The sequence below is a fragment of the Oncorhynchus mykiss genome, chromosome 25 (assembly GCF_057628025.1).
Source record: "Oncorhynchus mykiss isolate SJ-2025 chromosome 25, ASM5762802v1, whole genome shotgun sequence".
NCBI classification, from domain to species: Eukaryota; Metazoa; Chordata; class Actinopteri; order Salmoniformes; family Salmonidae; genus Oncorhynchus; species Oncorhynchus mykiss.
The window spans coordinates 46,199,865-46,223,508 of record NC_143046.1 but is presented as its reverse complement, the minus strand read 5'-3'; the positions used below and the strand labels follow the sequence as shown (position 1 = coordinate 46,223,508).

The window sequence follows — 23,644 nt, the reverse complement described above, 5'->3', positions numbered from 1 at the left end:
TGGTTTGGCATCATGCCAGATGCATGGTACCTTAGCGCGTGCTTTGTATTTATGCAACTTCAAATGTATAATGTACAGCCACAGTGTTTCGGTGTGAATTGAATACTAAAGTATATTCTTTTCTGTATTTTGCAGTTTCACAACATAAACGTTTTCAATATATTCATTCAAGAAAAGTCACGCCTTGGGAGTTTTATTGAAGACTTAGTTGTTAGCTATCTGTCTAGTTTTGCATGGGAACGCAACTCAAGGGCAGAATAGTGAAAAAACATCATCACAGCGGGCTCAAGCTCAAGAATAACTGCACACGGTGGTTATGTTTCTACGTTCATCAGCCAACAAAGCCTCTTATCCTAGGGAAGACCAGCAGTCTACGATGCAACAACCAGAGTCAGGTGTTCAACAGAGAGAGATGGAAGAGCCTCTTCAGCACATTGGGACCAAGTCTCAATCTACAAGATCAAGGTCATCAAAACAGTCAAGCAGATCCTCAACGGCGAGTTCTGCAGCCATCAAAGCACGCGCCAAGGCGGACGCAGCACGCGCACAAGTCTCTTATGCTGAGAAGGAAGCTTCTGTGATGAAACAAAAGGCAGAAATAGAGGCCAGCTTGATGAAACAAAAGGCAGAAATAGAGGCCAGCTTGTTGAAGCAAAAAGCTGACCTCGAGGCAAGTTTATATGTTCTCCAAGTTTAGAGAGCAGCTGCTGCTGCGTTGGCTGAAGCTGCAGCCTTTGAAGTAGTTGTAGGATCAGAACGCAGAGAGCTTTGCAAAGAACTAGACACAGGGACACAGCCCTTAAGTCCAGTCCAACGTACATGTGAGTATGTGCAACAACATGCTAGGCCCTACTTTGCTGAACTTCCATTTGAAGTGGAGAAACAAGAGCTTAGTGTTGACCCAGCTACATGCCATAATCCAGTAAGTAGCAAACAACAGAACATGAGCAGAGACTCTCCGTTCAAAAGAAAGGAACAGCAGCATGGTGGAAATGGAAAACAAGCCCACTTCCAGTCACACACACAAAACTTCCCTGAGTCACAAGTGGCACCAGACCTCATCAAGTACCTCCTACGCCGTGAGATGGTGAGTTCCGGACTCCTGAAGTTTGATGATCGTCCTGAAAATTATTGGGCATGGAAAGCATCCTTTCTCAATGCGACCAGAGACTTGAATTTATCAGCCGGGGAAGAGTTAGATCTAATTACCAAGTGGCTAGGGGCAGAGTCATCTGAGCAAGCAAACAGAATTAGATCTGTCCATATTTTCAACGCAACAGCAGGACTTAACATGGTCTGGCAACGACTAGAAGAGTGCTATGGTAGACCCGAAGTGATCGAGAATGCACTGTTGAAGAAAATTTATGATTTTCCAAAACTGGCTAACAAAGACAATCACAAACTAAGAGAACTAGGTGACATTCTTCTTGAACTGGAGTGTGCTAAAGTAGAAGGGTACCTTCCAGGCCTCGCTTATCTGGACACATCTCGGGGGGTAAACCCTATTGTAGAGAAACTTCCATTCAGTTTACAAAAAAATGGATAGCACAGGGATCCAAATATAAGGAGGACTATCGGGTAGCATTCCCACCATTCTCGTTCTTCTCGAGATTCATCAGGAACCAGGCGAAAATTAGAAATGACCCCAGCTTCACCCTCTACACCTCAACTAACCAGGTGTCCATGAAAAGTGAGAAACCTGCCAGGTACAGCAGCAAGACACCTGTGACTGTATATAAGACAGATGTGTCATCTGAGGCCTCAGACCACCAAACCAAACCCAGTAAGACAAAGGTTGAAAACCCTGACCATCACTGTCCAATACATAACAAGCCTCATCCTCTTAAAAAGTGTTGTGGGTTTAGATACAAAACTCTAGATGAGCGCAAATCATATCTCAAAGACAATGGCATTTGTTTCCGATGTTGTGGGTCAACTCAACACAGAGCTAAAGACTGTAAGGTTTCAATCAAGTGCTCTGAGTGCGACAGCGACAGGCATCTTGCTGCTCTGCATCCAGGCCCAGCCCCTTCATATACAGACACCGCTACATCAGAGAAAGAGCATGGTGGGGAGCAAGGTGACGATGCTCTTCTATCTGTCACCTCAAAGTGTACAGAGATCTGTGGTGAGGCAGTCAATCCAAGATCATGTTCAAAAATATGCCTAGTCAAAGCTTATCCGGCTGGGAAAAGAGAGAAAGCTGTCAAAATGTATGTAGTGCTTGATGAACAGAGTAACAAATCTCTGGCCAAGACAGAGTTTTTCAGTCTCTTCAACATCAATGACAACTCCGCTCCATACACCATGAAGACGTGTTCTGGGGTAACAGAGACTTCAGGCAGGAGAGCCGTCAACTTCATGGTGGAGTCTATAGATGGACACATGCAGCTCACTCTCCCTACTCTGATAGAATGTGATATGATGCCAGACGATAGGATGGAGATTCCCTCCCCCGACATTGCGTATCATCATCCCCATCTGCAACCAGTTATGGACAAAATTCCAGCAGTGGACCCAGACGCTCCCATCCTCCTGCTCTTAGGACGAGACATCTTAAGGGTACACAAGGTACGAGAGCAAATCAATGGGCCCCACGACACTCCTTATGCACAGCGACTCGACCTCGGCTGGGTCATCGTGGGTGAGGTCTGTCTGGGAACGGCTCACCGACCAGCCAATGTTAACGTGTTCAGGACAAACATACTTCAAAATGGTCGCACATCCTATCTGAGCCCTTGCCCTGACATCATCCAGGTAAAAGAGAACTACAACAGCGTAGCTCAGAAACACATCTCTCCCTCTACAGTGCACTCGAGAGATCCAATCACAACTGTGAACACAGACAGCCTGGGATGTTCCGTGTTCGACAAAACACAAGACGATGATAAACCAGCACCATCAGTGGAGGACAAAGCCTTCTTGGACATTATGGACAAACAGGTTTTCCAGGATGATGGAAACAACTGGGTGGCTCCACTACCCTTTCGCCCCACTAGACGTCGCCTCCCTAATAACAGGGAGCAGGCCATGAACCGTCTCACATCACTTCGCAGGACTTTAGACAAAAAGCCTGACATGAAGAGTCATTTTATTGACTTCATGCAAAAGATGCTGGATAACGACCAAGCCGAACCTTCACAGCCACTAGAGGGAGACAAAGAACGTTGGTATCTGCCCATATTTGGTGTTTACCATCCACAAAAGCCTGAACAAATAAGAGTAGTATTTGACTCCAGTGCTAAGTGTCAAGGCGTGTCACTTAACGATGTTCTGCTCAGTGGTCCAGACTTAAACAACACACTCTTGGGTGTCCAAATGCGTTTCCGCAAGGATTGCATTGCACTAACAGCAGATGTGCAACAAATGTTTTACTGTTTTGGTGTACGTGAGGATCACAGAGATTAATTAAGGTTTCTCTGGTATGAAGACAACAACCCAGATAGAAACATAACCGAGTACAGGATGAAAGTGCATGTATTTGGGAACAGCCCTTCACCAGCCGTATCCATCTACTGCATGAGACGAGCAGCGCTACAGGGTGAGAAGGAACACGGGTCAGAACCCAAGCAATATGTAGTGAGGAACTTCTACGTCGATGATGGTCTGACATCAGTAGCTACAGTGCCTTGCGAAAGTATTCGGCCCCCTTGAACTTTGCGACCTTTTGCCACATTTCAGGCTTCAAACATAAAGATATAAAACTGTATTTTTTTTGTGAAGAATCAACAACAAGTGGGACACAATCATGAAGTGGAACGACATTTATTGGATATTTCAAACTTTTTTAACAAATCAAAAACTGAAAAATTGGGCGTGCAAAATTATTCAGCCCCCTTAAGTTAATACTTTGTAGCGCCACCTTTTGCTATGATTACAGCTGTAAGTCGCTTTGGGTATGCCTCTATCAGTTTTGCACATCGAGAGACTGAAATGTTTTCCCATTCCTCCTTGCAAAACAGCTCGAGCTCAGTGAGGTTCGATGGAGAGCATTTGTGAACAGCAGTTTTCAGTTCTTTCCACAGATTCTCGATTGGATTCAGGTCTGGACTTTGACTTGGCCATTCTAACACCTGGATATGTTTATTTTTGAACCATTCCATTGTAGATTTTGCTTTATGTTTTGGATCATTGTCTTGTTGGAAGACAAATCTCCGTCCCAGTCTCAGGTCTTTTGCAGACTCCATCAGGTTTTCTTCCAGAATGGTCCTGTATTTGGCTCCATCCATCTTCCCATCAATTTTAACCATCTTCCCTGTCCCTGCTGAAGAAAAGCAGGCCCAAACCATGATGCTGCCACCACCATGTTTGACAGTGGGGATGGTGTGTTCAGCTGTGTTGCTTTTACGCCAAACATAACGTTTTGCATTGTTGCCAAAAAGTTCAATTTTGGTTTCATCTGACCAGAGCACCTTCTTCCACATGTTTGGTGTGTCTCCCAGGTGGCTTGTGGCAAACTTTAAACAACACTTTTTATGGATATCTTTAAGAAATGGCTTTCTTCTTGCCACTCTTCCATAAAGGCCAGATTTGTGCAATATAAGACTGATTGTTATCCTATGGACAGAGTCTCCCACCTCAGCTGTAGATCTCTGCAGTTCATCCAGAGTGATCATGGGCCTCTTGGCTGCATCTCTGATCAGTCTTCTCCTTGTATGAGCTGAAAGTTTAGAGGGACGCCCAGGTCTTGGTAGATTTGCAGTGGTCTGATACTCCTTCCATTTCAATATTATCGCTTGCACAGTGCTCCTTGGGATTTTTAAAGCTTGGGAAATCCTTTTGTATCCAAATCCGGCTTTAAACTTCTTCACAACAGTATCTCGGACCTGCCTGGTGTGTTCCTTGTTCTTCATGATGCTCTCTGCGCTTTTAACGGACCTCTGAGACTATCACAGTGCAGGTGCATTTATACGGAGACTTGATTACACACAGGTGGATTGTAATTTATCATCATTAGTCATTTAGGTCAACATTGGATCATTCATCGATCCTCACTGAACTTCTGGAGAGAGTTTGCTGCACTGAAAGTAAAGGGGCTGAATAATTTTGCACGCCCAATTTTTCAGTTTTTGATTTGTTAAAAAAGTTTGAAATATCCAATAAATGTCGTTCCACTTCATGATTGTGTCCCACTTGTTGTTGATTCTTCACAAAAAAATACAGTTTTATATCTTTATGTTTTAAGCCTGAAATGTGGCAAAAGGTCGCAAAGTTCAAGGGGGCCGAATACTTTCGCAAGGCACTGTACTACAGAAGAAGCTATCAACATTCTAAGAAAAACACAAGCAATGTTGGCGGAGTCCAACATGAAACTACACAAGATTGCATCCAATAGCAAAACAGTTATGGAAGCCTTCCCTATGGAGGACCGTGCAAAAGACTTAAAAGATCTGGACCTAGGAGTGGATCCTCTTCCCTTTCAACGGAGTCTGGGACTTTCCTGGAACCTGGAAACAGACAGCTTCTCATTCCAGGTGTCCCACAATGAGAAGCCTTTTACGCGGAGAGGCATCCTGTCCACAGTGAATAGTCTTTATGACCCCCTTGGGTTCGTGGCTCCAATAACAATGCAAGGTAAAGCCTTAATCAGAGAACTCTCTTCTGATCAGAGTGAGTGGGATGCCCCTCTTCCCACAGAAAAAGAAGAGGAATGGAAAATGTGGAAGGAATCTTTGATGGAGTTGGAACATATGAATATTCAGCGGACCTACATCCCAGTCTCCTTGTCTACCACTCAAAGAAGAGAGCTACACATCTTCTCGGATGCCTCTACAGTAGCCATAGGAGCAGTAGCCTACCTGAGAGTTATTGACTCGGAAGGTCAATGCCATGTTGGATTTGTCATGGGGAAATCAAAATTGGCCCCTCGTCCGGCCCACACTATCCCACGCCTAGAACTGTGTGCGGCTTTGCTAGCTGTTGAGATGTATGAACTGATCAAAGACGAAATGGACATTGATGTACATGCAGCCAAGTTCAGACAGTAAGATAGTTCTCGGTTACATTCACAATGTCACCAAAAGATTCTACGTTTATGTTGCCAATAGGGTAACTCGCATCAGGAAGTCTACCCATCCAGATCAGTGGTGCTATGTAAACACTGACAGCAATCCAGCAGACCATGCAACCAGGCCCATACTTGCTGCGCTCTTAAAACACACTAGTTGGTTCTCAGGTCCACCGTTCCTGACCCAAACAAACTCGAGTAAGCCTGAGAACATCAATTTAGACCTTGTAGAGCCTCACAAAGATGCAGAGATTCGACCAGACGTCACTGTCTTTGCCTCTAAAGTTTCTGGAGCTCAACTCGGCTCTCATCGCTTTGAGAGGTTCTCAAGCTGGAAAGCTCTCAATCGAGCCACAGCACGACTCATTCATGTTGCCAGATCCTTCCATGAAGGTGCAGACACCAACAGCTGCAGAGGCTGGCATGACTGTAATAAACCATGCAGTACAAGTGAGTTGTTACAAGCCAAAACAGCAATCATTCACTGTGTGCAACATGAAGCCTTCAGAGAGGAATTAAAATGCATTGAAAAAGGAAAAGAGTTCCCAAAGCAAAGTACAATCAAAAAGCTGAACCCAGTGATTGATGAGGATGGGTTGCTGAGGATGGGAGGCCGCTTATCCTCCGCCGACATGTTACAAGACGAAAAACATCCTCTCATCATCCCACGGACACATCATGTTGCCACTCTGCTGGTAAGACATTATCACGAGCAAGTGGCTCACCAAGGCCGTCATTTTTCAGATGGAGCTATTCGAGCAGCAGGCTTCTGGATTATTGGGAGCAAACATCTGGTCTCTGGTATTATTCACAAGTGTGTCACCTGCCGCAAGGTTAGAGGGAGGTTAGTTGACCAAAAAATGGCTGACTTGCCTGCAGACAGACTCACATCTGAACCACCATTCACCAGCGTTGGACTTGATGTGTTTGGACCATGGAATGTCATAACTCGTCGCACTAGAGGTGGTAGTGCAGACTCCAAGTGCTGGGCGGTGCTCTTTACATGTATGTCTACTAGAGCAGTCCATATCGAGCTTATCGAATCCATGTCCACATCCAGCTTCATCAACGCGCTGAGGCGTTTTTTCTCTATCCGTGGTCCAGCAAAAGTGCTACGCTCTGATCGAGGTACAAACTTTATAGGTGCCTGCAGGGAACTGGGTATCGACACAAATGACTCAGAACTGACTAAATACCTCTCAGATAAGGGATGTACTTGGATATTTAATCCTCCACACTCGTCTCATATGGGTGGTTCTTGGGAGAGACTCATTGGGGTTGCCAGACGTATTCTTGATGCTATGCTGTTTCAGACGGGGTCCACTCGTCTCACACATGAGGTCTTGAGCACTCTTATGTCTGAAGTTATGGCAATAATCAATGCGAGACCCTTAGTGTCAGTATCAACCGACCCTGACATGCCTACCATTCTCACACCCTCAATGTTACTTACACAAAAGACCAGCGCTACCTCAGCCCCTTCTGGATACTTCAGCATGAACGACCTTCATGGAAAACAGTGGAAGCAATTCCAGTGTCTTGCTGACACCTTTTGGAAAAGGTGGAGACAGGAGTACCTGACAACGCTGCAGAGACGCAGAAAATGGACAGCAGAAAAGCCAAATGTAAAAGTGGGAGATGTTGTCTTATTGAAAGACAGTCAGGCACACAGAAATGACTGGCCAGTCGGGCTTGTGGTAAAAACCTTTCCCAGTACTGACAAAAAGGTTAGGAAAGTAGAACTAAAAATTGTCAAGCAAGGAGCTGCTAAGGTGTTTCTGAGACCAATCTCAGAGATTGTTGTTCTTCTTTCTGAAACATCCTAGAGACAAAATATAAAAATAGAAAGGACATTATTTGTTTCTTGATATGTTTTATTTCATAGTGGCACAATTTCATTATACCAGGCGGGGAGTGTGCTGCCATCCTGTTAGAAGGTAATAGATTATTTTATTACAATGGTTCAATTGGATTTTCATTGTGTGCAATGGTGTTATTTGCCCCCTAGTGGATGTTTCTGGTACTTAGAAAGACAACGCAAACAGGAAGTAGAGAATTTGTTCTGCACGCATAGAAGCAGCTACAAACAACGCTACGCTGCAGGTCTTTCAGTGTAGTTATTTCTTGTCACGCTTCAGCCTTGGAAAATATTTGTTTGTAAGTTCAATTCAAGCGTTTAGCTAATGATTATAATCTTGTTATTGATAGAGTTGCTTACATATCAATGTTGGTTGCATTTACTCACAAATTGCAATGCCTTTCATGTATGTCGTTAGCTGTATTACTTGCTCGTGCGTCATACAAACGAATTGTAAAATATACAATACTGTAGTTTTGTTACTGTTCCTAGTGTAATATGCTTTGTTATTCTACATAAATGGTTGTACACTATTAGAGTAATGAAAGGAGCCAATTACCATATGAGTAACAATTAGCTATATGGTTTGGCATCATGCCAGATGCATGGTACCTTAGCGCGTGCTTTGTATTTATGCAACTTCAAATGTATAATGTACAGCCACAGTGTTTCGGTGTGAATTGAATACTAAAGTATATTCTTTTCTGTATTTTGCAGTTTCACAACATAAACGTTTTCAATATATTCATTCAAGAAAAGTCACGCCTTGGGAGTTTTATTGAAGATTTAGTTGTTAGCTATCTGTCTAGTTTTGCATGGGAAAGCAACTCAAGGGCAGAATAAGCACTGTAGTGTAGGCTACATGATACTTTCTCCCAAGTGGCAGGTGCTTTCTATCCATCTCCACTTTGCAAGTCGGGGGCAGAACATGGTGACGGAATGAATTATATTGCTTGGTGGTGCGAAGCAAGTATTACCTGGAATGCACCAAAAATAATACATTCAAAGTGTAAGCACTGCAAAGAGATTCTGTGGCAGTAGAATGTGTTCACTTTTCACACCGATGGTTCCGTGGTGTATCCAACAGATTTCCGTTACTTCCATTTTTTTTTGGGGGGGGGGGGGGGTATAAATACAATACATTAGCCTTCTCTGAACCTGGTCTTCAAATGATATGCATCAGTTCTATATCTGCACCATTGAGAGCATCTTGACTAGCTGCATCACCACTTGGTATGACAACTGCTAGGCATCCGACCGCAAGGTGCTACAGAGGGTAGTGTGTACGGCTCAGTACATCACTGGGGCCGAGCTCCCGGTCATCCAGGACGTGTATATGTCCGTGGAAGGCCCTAAAAATTGTCAGACTCCAGCCACCCAAGTCCCAGTCTGTTCTCTCTGCTACCGCATGGCAAGTGGTACCGGAGCACCAAGCCTAGGATGAAAAGGCTCCTAAACAGCTTCTACCCCAAAGCCATAAGACTGCTGAAGACATAATCAAGGGGCTACCAGGACTTTCTGCTTTTCACCCCTACCTACATTTATATAGTATGTCAATCAATCACATAACCAAACATGTATATATTACTTCAATCACCCCAACTACCTCGCACCCCAGTATACTGATACACTACCTGTACTCCTTGTATACAGCACCAGTCAAAAGTTGACACACCTACTCAAGCGTTTTTCTTAATTTTTACAAGACATCAAAACTATAAAATAACACATACAGATCATGTAGTAACCAAAAAAACTGTTAATCAAAATATATTTTATAATTGAGTTTCTTCAAAGTAGCCATCCTTTGACTTGATGACAGCTTTGCACACTCTGGGCATTCTCTCAACCAGCTTAACGAGGTAGTCACCTGGAATGCTTTTCAATTAACAGGTGTGCCTTGTTAAAGGTTCATTTGTGGAATTTCTTTCCTTAATGCGTTTGAGCCAATTGGTTGTGTTGTGACAAGGTAGGGGTGGTATACAGAACATAGCCCTGTTTGGTAAAATACCAAGTCCATATTATGGTAAGACCAGCTCAAATAAGCAAAGAGAAACGACAGTTCATCATTACTTTAAGATGTGAAGGTCAGCCAACGAGGAACATTTCAAGAACTTTGAAAGGGCAGTCCCAAAAACCATCAAGCGCTATGATGAACTGGCTCTCATGACGACTGCCACAGGAAAGGAAGACCCAGAGTTAACTCTAATGAACTTATCCTCTGCAACAGATGCAGTCTATCACAGTGCAATCCGTTTTGTCACCAAAGCCCCATATACTACCCACCATTGCGACCTGTACGCTCTCGTTGGCTGGCCCTCGCTTCATACTCGTCGCCAAACCCACTGGCTCCATGTCATCTACAAGACCCTGCTAGGTAAAGTCCCCCCTTATCTCAGCTCGCTGGTCACCATAGCATCTCCCACCTGTAGCACACGCTCCAGCAGGTATATCTCTCTAGTCACCCCCAAAACCAGTTCTTTCTTTGGCCGCCTCTCTTTCCAGTTCTCTGCTGCCAATGACTGGAACGAACTACAAAAATCTCTGAAACTGGAAACACTTATCTCCCTCACTAGCTTTAAGCACCAACTGTCAGAGCAGCTCACAGATTACTGCACCTGTACATAGCCCACCTATAATTTAGCCCTATCAACTACCTCTTTCCCAACTGTTTTTAATTTATTTATTTATTTTGCTCCTTTGCACCCCATTATTTGTATTTCTACTTTGCACATTCTTCCATTGCAAAACTACCATTCCAGTGTTTTACTTGCTATATTGTATTTACCTTGCCACCAAGGCCTTTTTTGCCTTTACCTCCCTTCTCACCTCATTTGCTCACATTGTATATAGACTTGTTTATACTTTATTATTGACTGTATGTTTGTTTTACTCCATGTGTAACTCTGTGTTGTTGTATCTGTCGAACTGCTTTGCTTTATCTTGGCCAGGTCGCAATTGTAAATGAGAACTTGTTCTCAACTTGCCTACCTGGTTAAATAAAGGTAAAATAAAAAAAATAAAAAAACAGAGTTAACTGCACCTCAGATTGCAGCCCAAAAAAATGCTTCACAGAGTTAAAGCAACAGACTAGAGGTCGACGGATTAATCGGAATGGCCGATTAATTAGGGCCGATTTCAAGTTTTCATAACAATCGGAAATCTGTATTTTTGGTATTTTTGGACACCTTTATTTAACGAGGCAAGTCAGTTAAGAACACATTCTTATTTTCAATGGTGGCCTAGAAACGGTGGGTTAACTGCCTTGTTCAGGGGCAGAACGACAGATGTTTACCTTGTCAGCTCAGGGATTCAATCTTGCAACCTTACCGTTAACTAGTCCAACGCTCTACCCACCTGCCTTACATTGCACTCCACGAGGAGCCTGCCTGTTACGCGAATGCAGTAAGAAGTCAAGGTAAGTTGCTAACTAGCATTAAAAACGTATCTTATAAAAACAATCAATCAATCATAGTAGTTAACTACACATGGTTGATGATATTACTAGTTTATCTAGCGTGTCCTGCGTTGCATATAATCGATGCGGTGCGCATTCTCGGAAAAAGGACTGTCTTTGATCCAACGTGTACCTAACCATAAACATCAATGCCTTTCTTAAAATCAATACACAGACGTATATGTATTTAAAACTGCATATTTTGCTAAAAGAAATCCAGGTTAGCAGGAAATATTAACCAGGTGAAATTGTGTCACTTCTCTTGCGTTCATTGCACGCAGAGTCAGGGTATATGCAACAGTTTGGGCCGCCTGGCTCGTTGCAAACTAATTTGCCAGAATTTTACATAATTATGGCATAACATTGAAGGTTGTGCAATGTAACAGTAATATTTAGACTTATGGATGCCACCCGTTAGATAAAATATGGAACGGTTCCGTATTTCACTGAAAGAATAAACATTTTGTTTCCGGATTCTACCATATTAATGACCAAAGGCTCGTATTTCTGTGTGTTATTATGTTATAATTAAGTCTATGATTTGATATTTGATAGAGCAGTTTGACTGAGCAATGTTATGCAGTAGCAGGCTCGTAAGCATTCATTCAAACAGCACTTTCGTGCATTTTGCTAGCAGCTCTTCGCAATGATTCAAGCATTGAGCTGTTTTTGACTTCAAGCCTATCTACTACAAAGATTAGGCTGGCGTAACCGATGTGAAATGGCTAGCTAGTTGGCGGGGTGGGCGCTAATAGCGTTTCAAACGTTACTCGCTCTGAGACTTGGAGTAGTTGTTACCCTTGCTCTGCAAGTGCAGCGGCTTTTGTGGAGTGATGGGTAACGATGCTTCAAGGGTGGCTGTTGTCGATGAGTTCCTGGTTCGAGCCCAGGTAGGGGCGAGGAGAGGTACGGAAGCTATACTGTTACACTGGCAATACTAAAGTGCCTATAAGAACATCCAATAGTCAAAGGTATATGAAATACAAATGGTATAGAGAGAAATAGTGCTATAATTCCTGTAATAACTACAACCTAAAACTTCTTACCTGGGAATATTGAAGACTTATGTTAAAAGGAACCACCAGCTATAGTTAGTTCTCATGTTCTGAGCAAGGAACTTAAACGTTAGCTTTTTGAAATGGCACATATTGCACTTTTACTTTCTTCTCCAACACTTTGTTTTTGCATTATTTAAACCAAATTTAACATGTTTAATTATTTATTTGAGGCTAATTTGATTTTATTGATGTATTATATTAAAGTAAAATAAGTGTTCATTCAGTATTGTTGTAATTGTCATTATTACAAATAAATAAATAAATATAACTTTAAAAAATCGTCCGACATCGCAAATTCAACTGTTCAGAGGACACTGAAGGAATCAGGTCTTCATGGTCGAATTGCTTTAAAGAAACCACTACTATAGGACACCAATAAGAAGAAGAGACTTGCATGGGCCAAGAAACACAAGCAATGGACATTAGACCGGTAGAAATCTGTCCTTTGGTCACAACCGCTTTGTCATTGTGAGACGCAGTGAACGGATGATCTTCGCATGTGTGGTTCCAACCGTGAAGCATGGAGGAGGTGTGATGGTGCTTTGCTGGTGACACTGTCGGAGATTTACTTAGAATTCAAGGAATACTTAACCAGCATGGTTACCACAGCATTCTGCAGCGATACGCCATGCCATCTGGTTTGCACTTAGTGGAACTATTATTTGTTTTTCAACAGGACAATGATCCAAAACACACCTCCAGGCTGTGTAAGAGCTATTTGACCAAGCAGGAGAGTGATGGAGTGCTGCATCAGATGACCTGGCCTCCACAATCACCTGATCTCAACCCAATTGTGATGGTTTGGGATGAGTTGGACTGCAGAGTGAATGAAAAGCAGCCAACAAGTGCTCAGCATATGTGGGACCAACTTCAATAATGTTAGAAAAGCATTCCTCATTATGCTGGTTGAGAGAATGCCAAGACTGTGCAAAGCTGTGCAAGGCAAAGGATGGCTACTTTGAAGAATCTCAAAATATAAAATATATTTTGATTTGTTTAACACTTTTTTTTGGTTACTACATGATTCCATATGTGTTATATCATAGAGTTGAAGTCTTCATTATTATTATAAAAATGTAGAAAATAGTCAAAATAAATATATTGTATACAGTGCATTCGGAAAGTATTCAGACCCCTTGATGTTTCCCACATTTTGTTATGTTACAGCCAGGATTGTTTTCCTCATCAATATACACAACACCCTATAATGACAAAGTGAAAACAGTTTCGAAATGTTTGCAAATTAATAAAAAAACAAAAACAGAAATATCTTATTTACATAAGTTTACAGTACTTTGCCAGTACTGCTATGAGACTCGGGAATTGAGCTCAGCTGCATCCTGTTTTCATTGATGATCCTAGTGATGTTTCTACAACTTGGAGTCCACCTGAACTGCTTTGCTTTATCTTGGCCAGGTCGCAATTGTAAATGAGAACTTGTTCTCAACTTGCCTACCTGGTTAAATAAAGGTAAAATAAATTAAATAAATTAAATTAAATTGATTGGAAATTATTTGGAAAGGCACACACCTGTCTATAAAAGGTCCAACAGTTGACAGTGTATGTTAGAACAAAAAACAAAGCCATGAGGTTGAAGAAATTGTCTGTAGAGCTCCAAGACAGGATTGTGTCGAGGCACAGATCTGGGAAAGGGTAACAAAACATTTCTGCAGCATTGAAGGTCCCCACACAGTGTCCTCCATCATTCTTAAATGGAAGAAATTTGGAACCACCAAACTGAGAAATCGGGGGAGAAGGGCCTTGGTTAGGGAGTTGACCAAGAACCCGACGGTCACTCTGAAAGAGCTCCAGAGAGAACCTTCCAGAAGGACAACCATCTCTACAGCACTCTACCAATCAGGTCTTTATGGTCAAGTGGCCAGACAGAAGGCACATCAGCCTACTTGGAGTTTGCCAAAAGCAACCTAAAGACTCTCAGACTATGAGAAACAAGATTTTCTGGTCTGATGAAACCAAGATTGAACTCTTTGGCCTGAATGCCAAGCGTCACATCTTGAGGAAACCTGGCATGGTGAAGCATGATGGTGGCAGCATCATGCTGTGGGGATGTTTTTCAGCGGGAGGGACTGGGAGACAAGTCAGGATTGAGGGAGATATGAACAGAGCAAAGTACAGAGAGATCCTTGATGAAAACCTGCACCAGAGCACTCAGGACCACAGATTGGGGAGCACACAGCCAAGACAACGCGGGAGTGACTTTGGGACAAGTCGATCGAACATCTCTGGAGAGACCTGAAAATAGCTATGCACCGACGCTCCCAATCCAACCAGACAGAGCTTGAGAAGATCTGCAGAGACAAATGGGAGAAACACACCAAATACAGATGTGCCAAGCTTGTACTATCATACCTAAGAAGGCTCTAGGCTGTAATCACTGCCAAAGGTGCTTCAACAAAGTACAGCGTAAAGGGTCTGAATACTTATGTAAATGTTATATTTCAGCTTTCTAAAAACCTGTTTTTGCTTTGTTATTATGGGGTATTTTGTGTATCAATTTTAGAATAAGGCTGTAAAGTAACAAAATGTGGAAAAAGTCAAGGGGTCTGAATACTTTCCGAATGCACTGTATAGCCTCATTATTGTTATTTTATTCTGTTACTATTGTCTTTTTATCTATTTATTATTTTCTTACTTTAACTGCATTGTTGGGAAAAGGCTTGTAAGTAAGCATTTCAGGTTTAAGGCTACACTTGTCATATTCGGTGTGACAAATACAATTTGATTTGATAGTAACAGAACACAGACATTAGCCATCTAATTGCTGGCATAAAAATGTCATTGGGTGCATGAAATATAGCATTTTCATACAGTGTGTAGACTACATCTTGTTCGATCATACATTACAGAGTACTGAATGTGGGGGTTTTGTGATAGTGATGTGAAATGAATGCATGGGTGGCCTGTGACAGAGCAATTTGAGAGTTCCTTCATGCTCTTTTGCTGCCGCAGCACCCACTCTCTGTAAGTCTTTGTACCGCAGGCAATACCAAACAACCATAATAAATGATCATTGCATTTTCAATATCCACTCACTAGTGAATAAGCTTGCTTCTGTTCTTACCCCCCCCCCGTCGACGTTGTCGTGCCGCTCTGCTCGTGCTTCCTACATCGTTGCAGTGCACATAAAGTCATCATAGCCCATGCAATCACTAAGCAGGGAACCTGCGTGGTTATTTTCCCATCATCCACTAGGTTAAGTGAACCAGGGAAAGGCTGATGCAGCCAAGTTCTATAGCCTTGGTACAATTTGCTCACAAGAGATAGCTTTCAAATCCATTTGTGCTCATCTTAGCATGTGGAACGTATACGAGCGACTGGCAAGTAAGCTATATATTGTAACCCAGAGCAATGAGCTGATGAGGCTGGTCAGATGCGAAAGTTGAAGTGGGTGTATAGGTCATTATCAATAAAACATTACAATAAGGTGCAGACCGTTCTATTTGCCTGCTGTTGGGCCAAAGGACCCCCCCCCAGCTCCGCCAAAACCATTGACAACTGGGATTGTTAAATAAACGTTAACTATTTGGTTGTAATATCATTACCTTGAAGAGCATAGTTAGAACTATACATTTTAAATTATTCCATGCAAAACAATTGAGCACATTTAGCAAGTAACTGCATGCTTTTCATGATCAGTAAACATCAATTGATCATGTAATTTCAGATACTTAAGGGTAGCCTCACTATCTCTCAATATTGGACACCATGAATTGGACATTTGTGTGATATAAAATAAAAGTGAACTATACCTGACAAGTATGTTTAGGTTAATTTCCCATCCTTTGTGGGCTCTGCTTGTCAAGCAGAAGAAGGGTACATTTGCCGATGTACTGTTAGCTGATGATGTTTACCGGTATAACTTTGTACAGTTGGCTAAACATATTGGTATGTAGAGCTAATGTACTTTTTTCTCCAAACAACGTAGGCCTAACTTGCGAAGTTAGCTAACATTATCCCCTTTTCAACATTGTTTTTAAGAGAGATTAATCAGGATTGCTGCTGACAGACATGATAAACCACATTGATTGATGGACCACATCAAATTGCCTAGCTAGCGAATAACAGATAACGTCAATATGGCTAGTTAACAAGCTAACTTTCAGCGGATAAACTAGATGGCTATATCCAAATATTGTTTGATTTGCTTGCCATCTATAGTGATGACAGTGGTCCAACTGACAACTTTAGCAGGACGAGAACTTGCCGATGTTAATCTCTTTCCAAAAGCCTAATCTCTGATGAACCAAGCTAAATGACACCTTGTTTAGCTAGCTAGCTACATACCAAATGAATAGGCTACCCTAACGTATCTGAAAATACATGATAGATGTTATCTGATCATGAAAAGCTTTCAGTTACTTGCTTTTTAACTCTGATGATAGAGCTAAATGTGGAAGAATTGGAAATGTGTAGTTCTGACTACGCTCTTCAAGAGGCAATGATATTAAAACCAAATAGCCTAGTTATAAAATGTATTTAACAATCTCTTGAAAACGGCACATAGTTGTCAATGGTTTTAGCGGAGCTGGGAGGTCTCATTGCTCCCCAGCAGTGAAATTGAACGCTCTGCACCGTATTGTGATGTTTTATTGATAACGACCTATTCAGTGAGGTGAAACGGTCAGAACGTTGCAGATAGAAACCCTCCTGAATGACCCCAGATGATCCCAGTAGTATACTGTAGATGTGTATAAGAATACTACAAATATAGCAGTAAGAATATTACAAAGCAAGGGTTTCTCTATGATAATGCAGGTGGACCATCAACTGAGCTCAATACAAGTAGTTTCATATTTTTAAAATGAAAACCTTTGGTGACTAATGTTCAAACGTTGACAGCTCAGCAATTTCCACGGAACTTGTAAGACTTAATGAAACGTTTACATACTTCATTCTATAGCTAGAGGACTCCTGATATCTTCAGGAGTGATAAGTATAACTTTTTTTGTCTTTATCTGTGGTCTAGTATAGTCTTTTTGTAAGCTAGGTCCATCTACTTTAAGTGCTGACTGTCTTCCCAGTAGCCTACTTGGTGTGTGAACTTCTGACTGCTCATCATTTGCCGATAGTTGTTGACTCATCAACCAGGATCAAGAGCAGGGCAATTTGGGACTTGTTTTGGTAATCAGTGGCTGTATTGGAGGGGTAATGGTTTCACCTCTCCTAGGTTTCACCTCTCTTCACCAATTAGTGTTAGTTCTACAGTTTCCCCTGGTTTCTTAGCGCCACCTGCAGTCGGTCGTGTCAGTGGCGATTTTGTCGCAAAACTAAGACTGTCGCCAAAACAAAGACAGTTCTGCCTAGTTATTCTGCGTAGTTGTTCAAGAAGGAAAGGGGAAGGCTCCACACCACTATCTCACTTGAGGATCTTACCTAGTTAATTACAGAATATCAAATTTCGCTATTTTGTAGCTTTGTCAACTATGTTCACACCTCTCCCTGTAGGCTTTATAGACACTCATCACTCCTTGGCTGCAACCCTTCTAATTTAGTGTACCCCGCAAGCACAACCCATGTGGAATTCCAGGTCTCTGGCAGCGTTTGGAACTGCCGATCTGCCGACAAGAACGCAGAGTTCATCTCAGCCTATGCTGCACTTCAGTCCCTTGACTTTTTGGCTGTGGCGAAGACATGGATCACCCCAAAGAACACTATCACTCTAGCTGCTCTTTCTTCATCGGACTATGTTTCCTCTCATAGTCCGAGAGCATCTGGTCGTCACAGTGGTGGCACAGGTCTACTCATTTCTCCTAAGTGGAGATTATCTTTTCTCCCTCTGTCACGCCCTGACCTTAGAGAGCCTTTTTATTTCTCTATTTGGTAAGGTCAGGGTGTGATTTGGGTGGGCATTCTATGTTTTCTATTTCTTTGTTTTGGCCGAGTGTGGTTCCCAGTCAGAGGCAGCTGTCTATCGTTGTCTCTGATTGGGGATTATTTATTCACAGTCATTTTCCGTTTGGGTGCGCTTTCGTTTTCACTTTGGTTATTTTGTTTGAGTGTTTTTTGAAAATAAATATCATGAACACTTTCCACGCTGCGTCTTGGTCCGCTCTTCCTACCACCAACGAGAGCAGTTACACCCTCTCTCACACTGTCCCTCTCCTCATTTGAATTCCATGCTGTCACTGTCACTTTTCCACTCAAGCTTAACATTATTGTCATCTATTGCCCACCAGGTGCCCTTGGAGAGATTCTCAATGAGCTTGACACCTTGATAAGCTAATTTCCTGATAATGGCTCACTGCTCTTCGTACTTGGCGACTTCAACCTCCCGACATCTGCCTTCGATTAATTTCTTTCCAACTCTCTCTTTCCCCTCCTTGCCTCTTTTGACCTCACCATTTCCCAATCCCCTCCAACTCACAAAGCAGAGAATGCGCTTGACCTCATCTTTACTAGAGGCTGCTTGCCTACTAATCTCACTGCAACCCACATCCAGGTCTCTGATCACTACTTTGCTTCCTTTTCTATCTCCCTTTCCTCCAGCCCTAACAACTCAGCCCCTATCCAGATGGTCATGTGCCGTCGCAATCTTTGCTCTCTCTCTTCTATCCTATCATCTCTCCTTTCTACTAAATCCATCTCCCTTCTGATTCTGCCTCTTCGACCCTACTCTCCGCCCTTTCCGCATCCTATGGCATGCACTGTCCCCTTTCCTCCCAGCCAGGATGGCCCTGGCCTCCTGCTCCGTGGCGGAGTGAGTCATTGCGAGTTTACAGAAGCGGTCTGCGGGCAGCTGAGCGAAAATGGAGGAAAACTAAACTTCCGAATGACCTATCATCCTTTCACTCCCTCCTCTCTACCGTCTCTTCCTCTGTATCCGCTGCTAAAGCCACTTTCTACCACTTTCTAACCCTAAAAAACTATTTTCCACCTTCTCCTCCCTCCTTAATCCTGCACTCCCTCACTCCTCCCTCTCTGCGGACGACTTAGTCAACCACTTTGGGAAAAAAAAGGTTGACGACATCAGCTACTCATTCACTCAGCCTATTGAGTTCACTGGTCTCACTCACACAGAACTACCCTACGCCTTGACCTCTTTCTCCCCTCTCTCTACAGATGACATCCAGTGCCTAGTGAGGTCTGGCTGCCCCACAACCTGCCCGATTAACCCCATCCCCTCTAGACCATCTCTGGAGACCTTCTCCCATTCCTCACTTCCCTCATCAACTAATCCCTGACCACTGGCTGCATCCCCTTTGAATTCAGAATGTCCAGAGTTGCTCCCCTCCTCAAGAAACCAACACTAGACTCATTTGACGTTAAAAACTATTGACCTGTGTACCTTTTCTTTCTAAAAGACTTGGATGTGCTGTCTCTGATCAACGTTCTTGTTATTGCGCTCAGAATGATCTTCTTCACCCTAACCAATCAGGCTTCAAGACGGGTCACTCAACTGAGACCGTGACACAGAGAAGAACAAATCCGGGGGAAGGCCTAAGTGTGCTGAGAGGAGATGGCACTGTGACAGCGCCTGACAGCGGAACTTCCTTGTGAGCCTGTCGGATGAGTCACTCTCCATTCTGTGTGATAGTGTTAATCACTAAACACCTCCAACTATTCCATGTCCTGTTTTTCCCCTCTCCACCTGCTCAGGGTTGGGCGTCTCAGGCTCTGCACACTCCTCGATTGCATGGCAGGCCACTGCTATCAGGTGACGTTGAGAGGATCTGTGTCTGCACCACGTACTCTCACTATTGGTGTCGCCCAGGGCTCGGTTCTAGGCCCTCTCCTCTTCTCTCTATACACTAAATCACTCGGCTCCATCATATCCTCACATGGTCTCTCCTATCCCTGCTATGGAGATGACACACAACTACTTTTCTCCTTCCCCCTTCTAGAGTAGGGGCCTGAGGGCACACAGTGTGTTGTGAAATCTGTGAATGTATTATAATGTTTTAAAATTGTATAAACTGCCTTAATTTTGCTGGACCCCAGGAAGAGTAGCTGCTTTGGCAGCAGCTAAATAGGGATCCATATTAAATACAACTACACCCAGATGGCGACGCATCTCTGCATGCCTGGCAGATATCTCAACTTGGATGTCTATCCACCACCTCAAGCTCAACAAGTCAGAACTGCTCTTCCTCCCAGGGAAAGCCTGCGGTTGAAAACTCCAATGTTGCCCTCCCAGAGTGAAACGAATCTTGGCGTGACCCTGGACAACACCTGGTTGTTCTCTGCAAACATCAAAGCAGTGACCTGCTCCTGCAGGTTCATGCACTACAACATCCGTAGAATACGACCCTAACTCACACAGGAAGTGGCGCTGGTCTTAATCCAGGCACTTGTCCTCTCCCGTCTGGACTACTGCAACTCACTGTTAGCTGGGCTCCCTGCTTGTGCCACCAAACCACTGAAACCTGTCCAGAACGCTGCAGCCTGCCTGGTTTTCAACCTTCCCAAGTTCTCAAATGTCACCCTGCTCCTCCGCACACTCCACTGGCTTCCAGTCAAAGCTCTCATCCACTACAAAACCATGGTGCTCACCTACGGAACAGCAAGAGGAACTGCCCCTCCCTAACTTCAGACTATGCTCAAACCCTACACCCCAACCCAAGCACTCCGTTCTGCCACCTCAGGTCTCTTGGCCCTCCCACCCCTACAGGAGGGCAGTTCTCGCTCAGCCCAGTCCAAGCTCTTCTCTATCCTGGCACCCCATTGGTGGAACCAGCTTCCCCCTGAAGCTAGGACAGCAGAGTCCCTGCCCATCTTCCGAAAACAACTGAAACCCTACCTCTTCAAACAGTACCTTAAATAAATAAGACTGGGGCGAAGGTTCACCTTCCAACAGGACAATGACCCTAAGCAATCAGTCAAGACAATACAGGAGTGGCTTCGGGACAAGTCTCAATGTACTTGAGTGGCCCAGTCATAGCCCAGCCCAAATGTGAAATGTATGTTTTTTACTTATACATTTGCAAAAATGTCTAAAAAACAGTTTTGGCTTTGTCATTATGGGGTATTGTGTGTAGATGGAAAAAAACTTTTTTAATCAATTTTAGAAAAAAGCTGTAACGTAACAAAATGTGGAAAAAGTCAAGGGGTCTGAATACACTATATATACACAGTTAATTGACTAAATAAAGGAAACACCAACAAAGTGTCTTAATAGAGCGTTGGGCCACCATGAGCCACCTGAACAGCTTCAATGTGCCTTGGCATAGATTCTACAAGTGTCTTGAACTCTATTGGAGGGATGCAACACCATTCTTCCACAAGAAATTCCATCATTTGGTGTTTTGAGGCACTGCTTCAGAATATCCCATAAGTGTTTAATTGGGTTGAGATCTGGTGATTAATTGAAATTCACTGAAATCACTTCTTCTAGCCATAGTAGCCAAAATAATGTGCAACTGGGCATTTTATACATGACCCTAAGCATGATGGGATGATAATTGCTTCATTAACACAGGAACCACAACTGCGTGGAAGCAACTGCTTTCAATATACTTTGTGTCCTTCATTTACTCAAGTGTACAAAACAATAGGAACACATACTCTTTCCATAACATTGACTAACCAGGTAAATCCGGGTGAAAGCCCTTCTTGATGTCACCTGTTAAATCCACTTCAAATCAGTGTAGTCAATTGAGACATGGATTGTGTATGTGTGCCATTTAGAGGGTGAATAGGCAAGACAAAATATTTAAGTGCCTTTGAACGGGGTATGGTAGTTGGTACCAGGCACACCGGTTTGAGTGTGTCAAGATCTGCAACGCTGCTGGGTTTTTCATGCTCAACAGTTTCCTGTGTGTATCAAGAATGGTCCACCATCCAAAGGACATACAGCCAACTTGACACAACTGTGGGAAACAATTGAGTGAACATCCCTGTGGAACACTTTTGACACCTTGTAGTCCATGCCACGACGAATTGAGGCTGTTCTTAGGGCAAAGTGGGGTGCAACTCGATATTAGGAAGTTGTTCCTAATATTTTGTACACTCAGTGTATATCTGAGCGTACACAACACTGTGCCCTGCTGAACGCCTCCCTGTCTGAGTTGGCCTCAGATTAATCTTTGACGGCACTAACGCAACATTCTAGTCCTCTGGGGAAAAACAGGACGTGGAATAGTTGGCCCAGTTGGAGGTGTTTAGTGTTTAACGCTAACACACAGAACGGAGAGTGACTCATCTGACAGGCTCACAGAGAAGGCGCTGTCACAGTGCCATCTCCTCTCAGCACACTTAGGCCTTCCCCCGTCAGTTCAGGCCCTGCGTATGAATACATCACAGTGTGTTTATTTGGGGGTGGGAGGAGGGTGTGTGCATGTGTTCTGCTTTCCATCAGATCAAAGGCTACCAATACTCCAACAGAAATAAAATAATAAATCATTTATAATCTGATCAGCGGGTATTGTTTACCAAGTTTGTTGATCAGTGTTCTGTAGTTACCTCTGAACACATTCTATTTTAGATGTGTATTCATATTTGACGCAACAGGGGGCATAAACGCAATTCTGTACAGTCCTTCAAACTGAGAGGCCATTTCTGCTACTCTACAGAGAACAAGGTTGAATTAGGATATAATGAGAGGAAATAACATACATGTATTTGGTGAAATTAGCACAAATATGACTGTGAATTGAAATTCACCCACACAACCAGCACCCGAGAGAAACAACCAAACGACAAGCCAACCTATCAGCCCCCTCTCAAAACACAGCCAATCAACTAACCAACCAACCAACCAATTTGCCAGCCCCCTCAGAGACACAAGGAATTGTTTTTAATACAACACCTGATCATGAGGAAGACAGTAATGAAATTTAGCAAAGCAGCTTACAGTATGGTTTAGAGATGGTTAATCCTTTAATACTGCAGCATGCTGTCCACATGAAAGGTGATGATTAGATTAGGGGTTTGATTCACAAATGCTCTCCGCTACATCCATTGGATAGGAGACACGAGGAAAGCTCCAGTTGGGAACTTGGGCGTACCACAACATCACAAGTTAATGTAATTGCCTAGAGCCTACCTCGAATGCAAATTCTCCTTTACACATTCTGCTGCGTTTTTGGTCTGCCGATGAGGACATTACTGGCTACGATTAAGAAGAGAAAATTGTAATAGTTTCTATTAACCTAACTCATTAATTATTCACACGTTTGGCTGAAGTTTAAATCAAATTCATGTGGATTCTGTTTTTCCTATATGGGATGACTGAGTGATAGGATTCAATAGCATAAAACTAGATTGGGCTTCAAGAAAGATCTAAAATTTGGAGAATGGGTAATATA

The 23,644-nt window shown here is 43.1% G+C and overlaps 2 protein-coding genes across 3 annotated transcripts in view; one reads left to right on the top strand and one right to left on the bottom strand.

Moving 5' to 3' along the window:
• The window catches only part of LOC118944195 (uncharacterized), a 73,120-nt gene extending 66,598 nt beyond the window's left edge, over nt 1-6,522 (top strand). The window contains exon 4 of the mRNA XM_036962461.2: nt 136-6,522. Coding sequence (XP_036818356.2) covers nt 1,684-3,408 — 1,725 coding nt within the window. The 5' untranslated portion in view covers nt 136-1,683 and the 3' untranslated portion in view covers nt 3,409-6,522. The remainder of the gene's footprint in view (nt 1-135) is intronic.
• LOC110505206 (MAM domain-containing glycosylphosphatidylinositol anchor protein 2) overlaps nt 1-23,644 on the bottom strand; it is a 240,949-nt gene that overhangs the window by 174,307 nt on the left and 42,998 nt on the right. The gene's annotated exons all lie outside the window — the stretch shown is intronic.